Source organism: Stegostoma tigrinum, chromosome 39 (assembly GCF_030684315.1).
Source record: "Stegostoma tigrinum isolate sSteTig4 chromosome 39, sSteTig4.hap1, whole genome shotgun sequence".
Classification (NCBI taxonomy): Eukaryota; Metazoa; Chordata; class Chondrichthyes; order Orectolobiformes; family Stegostomatidae; genus Stegostoma; species Stegostoma tigrinum.
The window spans coordinates 8080662-8089103 of NC_081392.1; the positions used below are offsets into that span (position 1 = coordinate 8080662).

An 8442-nucleotide genomic window follows, 5' to 3' on the forward strand; every position below is an offset into this window, starting at 1 on the left:
GGAGGGAAACATGGTGGTGGGGTCGGATTTCAGATGGCGGAAGTGCCAGAGGATGATGCGTTGGATCTTGGCGCAGTGGTACGTGAGGACGAGGGGGATTTTTTTGGTTGTTATTGCAGGGGCGGGGTGTGAGGGATGAGTTGCGGGAAATACGGGAGACACGGTGGAGGGCGTTCTCGACCACGGGAGGGTCACGGTCCTTTGAAAAGGATATCCCTTTCCGCTTCTCTCTGGTGGCATGGAGACGGTAACTATGACGACCACGTCGCGTGGAAGGGTTGGGTTTCCGAACGGCACGAGCGGGGAACATATGTAACCGCCTCGAATCACTGCGCATGCTCCTGTCAAGACGCCGCGGTAGCCCGGCCAATGCACATGCGCTGAAGACCAACGACTGGCGCCTTTGAAGTTTGGCAGTGCAATGGGTAACCTGGTTACGTCACACAAATCGCGAACTTGTGAAAGCTGCCCCAGTGACGGTGGAGCCTCTACTGGATACTTCAATTCGTCTCCATCCTTTCACCCCTTGGTCGCTCAGTTCGAAGCGTCTCTCGGTCGCCCACCAACAAACTGTGGCCGAAATAACAAGGTGTGGAGCTGGATGAACACAGCAGACCAAACTGCATTGTCGGAGCCGGAAAGGTGACGTTTCGGACCTAGACCCCAAACTGTGGCCGCCCGCTCGAATGTGAAAGGACCGTCAGTCACAGACTCTTCAATGTGATTGGCTAGTTGGTTGTAGTTCTGGCCAATCGCGACGTGGTATTGTTTTCACCTATGGGGAAGGTGATTGGCTCTCAACTGAATGGTGCCAAATTTAAATCCTGAGAAGGCGAACTGGCTGTCAATTGGGGGTCTCGGCCCGAAACGTTAACTTTTGTGCTCCTGAGATGCTGCTTGTCCTGCTGTGTTCATCCAGCCTCACATTTTATTATCTTGGATTCTCCAGCATCTGCAGTTCCCATTATCTCTGTCAATTGTGGGGCTGAATTGTCGGCTGAATTCCGATTGGCGGGCGGGCGACGCGACTCCGCCAGCTGTCCAATCGTCAGGTCGTTTCTTCAATGTGGGCGTGGCATGCGTCCAACGTCATAATAAGTGGGCGTGACTAAGGGGCAGGGGCGAAAACGGCTGGGAGCACGTGCTGGAGAGGGGTGGAGCAAATGGCGGGCGCGGGCAGCACGCTGGGGAAACCGAAGAAGGCGCAGGGGAAGAGCGCGCCGCCGGCTTCGGAGAAGGCCGGGGCCTCGCACCAGGCCAAGGGGGCCCACTCACCATCCGAGGTGGGCACGTCGCGTGGCAAGGGCGGGCCACTGAAGGCCGATCTAGCACCGTCGGAAAGAGGTAGGATCGCCAAGGACTTGGCGAAATCCTCCGAGAAAGGCACCCCGCCGTCGACGCCCGCCAAGGCAACGGGGGGCATTCCCCTGAAAACCATCAACAGCAAGACCCAGTTTGACAAGTATATCAAAGACGCTGGCGAACGCCTGGTGGTCATCTTCTTCTCGGGCACCTGGTGTGAGACGTGCCAGGGCCTGAAGCCTGTCATGAGGGAGATCGCACAGGTCAACAACCTGGTGCACTTCTACGAAGTGAACGTCGACGACTCGGAGGACACGGCCGAAGCCTGCGACATCATCCACATTCCGACCTTCCAGTTCTACAAATTGGGCAAGAAGGTGGCCGAAGTCCTGGATGACAGCCGAGAATCTGTGGAGGAAAAGATCATGGAATTGAAGTAGACTTGTCCCGTTAAGTAATAAAAGCAAAACAATCCGGAAGGAATGCAAACCTTTTCGAGCCAAACTGCCTTCAAGTCTAATGTCCAAACGTTTTCTTACCTGGTCTCTTCCCTGTCTTGAAAAGCAGCCTTGCTTGTTGTGATAGATGACCCCCTCCTCCCAGTTCGAAGCTAAAGTGGAAGAGCCTAGTTGAACATTGATACGTTCTGTCCTTATCTGCCCTCTTTCTGCTTTTATCCTTTGAAAATGATCTGAAAATAAATATGAAGACAGCCCTATCCCAACATTCCAAGTGCAAACTCCCCCTTTTAAAAATGCTGGTGCTCTGGTCTAAATAGGGGGGAAACCTATTATTCTTGAGAGAGGACTCAATAACAATATCCTGCTCTTGAGAATGTGCAGGGTATTGGATTTTCCAACAGGTTGGTGCTAATAAAGTGTTTGCTGTATTTCTTGACTATACTTATATATTTCTACAGACTATTTCTCAACCTGCAGTGTGAGAAGATCCAAATCTCTTTGTTTTCAAGAGCAGCAGATTTTTCATTTCAAAAATGTTAAATCTGCTTGTTGCCTCACAAGTGGAAGTAGGATAGGGCCATACAACCCCTAAAGCCATCTGTGCAATTCATTAAGATCACACAGTTAATCTCCTACCTCACTTTCTTGCTGCTTCCCAATAAGCTTTGGTTCCCAGTTGAATAGCTGCAGTTCTTGAAGATAGCAGATACCAAAGGTACACAACCCTCTTTGGGAAGAAATTTATCCTCACCTCAGTCCAAGTTGGCTGAACTATTATTCCTGAAACGTTGCCCCTGATTCTAGATTCTTAAACCATTCAGCATCCAATGCAAGCCCTCTTGGAATTTTTCACATGGTTTTTGATTTTCCATGTGTCACTGTGGCAATGCTGTTTATTTGGATTGGACAGCCAAAAACAGATGCTGTCTACATTGCCATGTATTATCAGCAGCTAACCCTAAACAAACATGCACTGCATTTGTGAATTTATTGCCAGCTGTTATACCTCTCAATAAGAAAACTGTTGAATGGCAGAGGGTGGAACTGAGAGATGACAGCACACCCCCCCGGCCACTAACATTTTTTATTCAATTCCAGAAAATAAATATTTACTGTGCTGTTCACCAACCAGAGGTAGCTAAGTCAATTTGTTCTCATCACATATTACTGTTATTTAAATAGTTAAATCTCTACCTGCCTTAACAGGATCTCTTGAGTTGTACTGCTCTTTGTTTTATGATGTAGGTTTTTATTGTCAGGATCAAAATAAAGATTCATTTTCAACATTTTTTTCAGCAACAAGAATAGGTGGTGGGAAAAATGTCTGTTTAAATCAGTCTCTTTTCATTTAAAGAATTTGAATCAGAACTTCTCACTAAACCTGAACAGTACTTTCAGAATTTGGCTGTCTGTATTTTACTTATTGATTGCTTGGCATTGTCATTCAAACACACATGATTTAAACAATAGCTCCTACAGTGATCATTTGTATAGCATTTGATGTGAAAAATATTCTGCTTTCTGACTAGCCTCATGGTTTGTGTCACTTTTTACATTACACATTAACCTTGAAGCTTTCGGTAAACATTTGGAGTATAATTCCACTATGACAGTGCTTTCAAATGACAATGTCTCTTAGAGATAATGGGAACTGCAGATGCTGGAGATTCCAAGATAATAAAATGTGAGGCTGGGTGAACACAGCAGGCCAAGCAGCATCTCAGGAGCACAAAAGCTGACGTTTCGGGCCTTCATCAGAGAGGGGGATGGGGGGAGGGAACTGGAATAAATAGGGAGAGAGGGGGAGGCGGACCGAAGATGGAGAGTAAAGAAGATAGGTGGAGAGAGTGTAGGTGGGGAGGTAGGGAGGGGATCGGTCAGTCCAGGGAAGACGGACAGGTCAAGGAGGTGGGATGAGGTTAGTAGGTAGCGGGGGGTGGGAGGAAGGGATGGGTGAGAGGAAGAACAGGTTAGGGAGGCAGAGACAGGTTGGACTGGTTTTGGGATGCAGTGGGTGGGGGGGAAGAGCTGGGCTGGTTGTGTGGTGCAGTGGGGGGAGGGGATGAACTGGGCTGGTTGAGGGATGCAGTAGGGGAAGGGGAGATTTTGAAACTGGTGAAGTCCACATTGATACCATATGGCTGCAGGGTTCCCAGGCGGAATATGAGTTGCTGTTCCTGCAACCTTCGGGTGGCATCATTGTGGCAGTGCAGGAGGCCCATGATGGACATGTCATCAAGAGAATGGGAGGGGGAGTGGAAATGGTTTGCGACTGGGAGGTGCAGTTGTTTGTTGCGAACTGAGCGGAGGTGTTCTGCAAAGCGGTCCCCAAGCCTCCGCTTGGTTTCCACAATGTAGAGGAAGCCGCACCGGGTACAGTGGATGCAGTATACCACATTGGCAGATGTGCAGGTGAACCTCTGCTTGATGTGGAATGTCATCTTGGGGCCTGGGATGGGGGTGAGGGAGGAGGTGTGGGGACAAGTGTAGCATTTCCTGCGGTTGCAGGGGAAGGTGCCGGGTGTGGTGGGGTTGGAGGGCAGTGTGGAGCGAACAAGGGAGTCACGGAGAGAGTGGTCTCTCCGGAAAGCAGACAGGGGAGGGGATGGAAAAATGTCTTGGGTGGTGGGGTCGGATTGTAAATGGCGGAAGTGTCGGACGATAATGCGTTGTAGTCGGATTGTAAATGGCGGAAGTGTCGGAGGATAATGCGTTGTAGTCGGATTGTAAATGGCGGAAGTGTCGGAGGATAATGCGTTGTAGTCGGATTGTAAATGGCGGAAGTGTCGGAGGATAATGCGTTGTAGTCGGATTGTAAATGGCGGAAGTGTCGGAGGATAATGCGTTGTAGTCGGATTGTAAATGGCGGAAGTGTCGGAGGATAATGCGTACAACGCATTATCCTCCGACACTTCCGCCATTTACAATCCGACTACAACGCATTATCCTCCGACACTTCCGCCATTTACAATCCGACCCCACCACCCAAGACATTTTTCCATCCCCTCCCCTGTCTGCTTTCTGGAGAGACCACTCTCTCCGTGACTCCCTTGTTCGCTCCACACTGCCCTCCAACCCCACCACACCCGGCACCTTCCCCTGCAACCGCAGGAAATGCTACACTTGTCCCCACACCTCCTCCCTCACCCCCATCCCAGGCCCCAAGATGACATTCCACATCAAGCAGAGGTTCACCTGCACATCTGCCAATGTGGTATACTGCATCCACTGTACCCGGTGCGGCTTCCTCTACATTGGGGAAACCAAGCGGAGGTTTGGGGACCGCTTTGCAGAACACCCTCCGCTCAGTTCGCAAAAAACAACTGCACCTCCCAGTCGCAAACCATTTCCACTCCCCCTCCCATTCTCTTGATGACATGTCCATCATGGGCCTCCTGCACTGCCACAATGATGCCACCCGAAGGTTGCAGGAACAGCAACTCATATTCCGCCTGGGAACCCTGCAGCCATATGGTATCAATGTGGACTTCACCAGTTTCAAAATCTCCCCTTCCCCTACTGCATCCCTCAACCAGCCCAGTTCGTCCCCTCCCCCCACTGCACCACACAACCAGCCCAGCTCTTCCCCCCAACCCACTGCATCGCAAAACCAGTCCAACCTGTCTCTGCCTCCCTAACCGGTTCTTCCTCTCACCCATCCCTTCCTCGCACCCCCCGCTACCTACTAACCTCATCCCACCTCCTTGACCTGTCCGTCTTCCCTGGACTGACCTATCCCCTCCCCACCTATCTTCTTTACTCTCCATCTTCGGTCCGCCTCCCCCTCTCTCCCTATTTATTCCAGTTCCCTCCCCCCATCCCCCTCTCTGATGAAGGGTCTAGGCCCGAAACGTCAGCTTTTGTGCTCCTGAGATGCTGCTTGGCCTGCTGTGTTCATCCAGCCTCACATTTTATTACAATGTCTCTTAGGTCTGCTACAGTCTTGTAACATGCATCACTTGATTGTATCTCACAAGAACTTTACCAGTAAGTTTTTTAAAAATTGGAAATGCCAAATTTCATTTGCCACACAACTGATTTATTCGCTAAATAGACACACACCTCCCCCTTGTAAACGTACCCAAGCTAATTCATGCTTTAGCTTGCATCTGACTTTTACTGCAAAGAACAATTGTTAAATTTACTAGTCTAAAATAGTTTCATTGGCTGTTAACTCTTCAGCTGGCTCATAGTTTACCTACCAAGGAAGTAAGATTTACAGGCAAGAATTGCTGCCACATTCTCTCAATAGCTTTGCAGGGCTTCTTACAAGAACATAAAAATACTAGGGGGTGTATTTTTAAGGTGATAGGAGAATGATTTTTAAAGACCGACCAGAGGGCTTTTTTTTAAAATAAACAGAGAAGGTGGTTCACGCGTGGAATGAACTTCTACAGGAAGCAGTGGATGTGGGTATAGTTACAAGTTTAGAAGACTCTTAGCTAAGTCCATAAATAGGAAAGGTTTGGGTGGATATGGCTAGGAGCAGGCAGATAGGACTAGATTATTTGGGATAATGGTTGGCATAGGCTGCTTGGACCAAAATGTTGATACGGTGCTGTATGGCTCTGTAAGTAGGCCCTTTGGATTTGATCTTCCTTTCAGTAAGATAGAAGATCAGTTATATCTTAACTCCACTTTACTACACTATATTGATTTCCTTCATAGAATAACCCAAATGACTAAAGAGATTTTTTCATGCTCAGAGTTCTAGAGGTCTTTGTCAGTTCCAGAAATGCATTCACCAGCATCTTGTGGGAATTGCAGGCTTCTTGCTTGCTGTGGAAGCAAAGAACATGACTGCATTATGCAACCACAATCTTCTGAAATACAGCTTTACATTTGGTCCCTCGAGCTTGCTCTGCTATTTAATGGGGTCATGACTAATCTGACGGTGGTGTCATTCCATTCCATTGTCAGAAGATGGGAAATACAGCAGCCAATTTATAAACAGCAAACTCCAAAAAACAACAAAATTGGTGTCAAGATTAGGAATTCTGATTTTAGTGATACTGATTAAGGAATGAACATTGACCAGTTGTCATTGTCAGCAGCAGTCCCTTTTCATTTTACATCGGGACAGGTGCAAGAATGCCAAATGTCAAAGACAGGAACAGTTTATACTGATGTCTTCCTTTGAAATTTGGCATTCTTGCATCTGTCCTGATGAGTAAAGATGAAAATACTCAACAGAATGTATCTATAAACAATTCTCTAGCTCTGTACTGACAAGAGATTAATTAGAAAGTGATTGGTAATATTCAGTGGGAGAAAGAATTCTCTTTCCACCCCAAAAGACTGAATCATTTTTGAATAAAATGTATCAACCATATTTTCTTAATCCCCTGTAAATAAGTTGCTAAAAGCCACATAATAAGGGATAAACATTAGCCAAGACATTGAAAGCATGAGGTGTACTGTGGTGGCACTGACTTGGTGATGTGAAATGCCTGATCAAAAGGGCTCAAGTTAATTGGCATAAGTTGCCAAACATCAGGTGGACAAACTCAACAAGCATCAATGGACACAAACCAGCCAATTTTCAAAAATAAATAACTAACAGCAGTAATCATTAAATGGGAAATTAAAAATTACCAGACCCAAAACATTAACTTTACTTCACAGCTGCTGCCAGACCTGTTGAGCTTTTCTAGCAAATTCTGTTTTTGTTCCTGAAGTATTAGCAGTACTTGAAGTGAAGTGACATTTGCATAGACAAGCATGAACATCCCTGGGTTGAGGGGAATGCAATTAGATTTAAGAGTTGAGATGATGATGCAAGATTCCTGGTAGAGGAGAAATAGTTCTCAGCCAACACTTTCTCCTCTTTTACATTTATTCTTGATATATGGTCTATGCAAGGAAGACTGTATCTATTAGACATCTCTTGAAGCTTTGTGCAGTTGAAGGTAGGATTTCATGAATACCTGTACTCTGTGGCAATGTGCTCCACAACAGAGCCACTTAAAAAAGGCCTTTTTTCAACCACTTTCCAATTAATACCTTATATTGCTTTTACTGAATTTTTTTTAAGAATCTTACAGTGTGGAAGTAGGCCATTCAGCCCATCAAGTCCACACCAACTCTCAAGACCATCCCACCCCAACTCAACTTACCCCGTAACTCTACATTTCCTATGGCTAATCCATTTTACCTGCTCATTGTCCTGACACTTTGGGGCAATTCAGCAAGGCCAATCCACCTAACCTGCACATCTTTGGACGGTGGAGGAAACTGGAGCACCTGGAGGAAACCCATGCAGACAAGGAGAACATTAAACTCCACACAGTTGCCCAAGGGTTGAATCGATGTTCTCGATGACCTGATAGGTGTGAAGACCCCATGAATACTTTTGATTCCAAGGTGAAGTCAAGGTATTGGAGGAAGTACTAAAATCCAACAACCCATCAATTACCAACTGCCCTGAGTCTACACACCCCATATTAGATTTACCATCCATTGAACTGGAGTTGAAGCAAGTCTTCCATCTTCTAGAGGATCTGCTCCAGAACTGTGTAATAACCTCTAAACAGGTGGATTAGAAACAAATTAAGTTTTAAAAAAGCATGAACATTCATTGCTACAAAACTTGAATGGATGCTTGTGGATTTACATAATTTGTTATTCCAACTTCCAATGATTTTCTCTTTAAAAAAGATGTTCATGTTAAACAGCACCA

The 8442-nt window shown here is 46.6% G+C and overlaps 1 protein-coding gene across 1 annotated transcript; it reads left to right on the forward strand.

The window, feature by feature from the left end:
- Positions 1 to 350: 350 nt before the first annotated feature.
- Positions 351 to 3291, forward strand: LOC125447873 (thioredoxin-like). Its single transcript, XM_048522667.2, has one exon. It carries the CDS (start codon positions 1164 to 1166, stop codon positions 1740 to 1742), a length of 579 nt encoding a protein of 192 aa, XP_048378624.1. The 5' UTR covers positions 351 to 1163; the 3' UTR covers positions 1743 to 3291.
- The last annotated feature ends 5151 nt before the right edge of the window (positions 3292 to 8442 follow it).

Bases quoted from the DNA above. Each gene is read 5' to 3' on its own strand.
- LOC125447873 (XM_048522667.2), top strand. From the start codon at position 1,164: ATGGCGGGCGCGGGCAGCACGCTGGGGAAACCGAAGAAGGCGCAGGGG.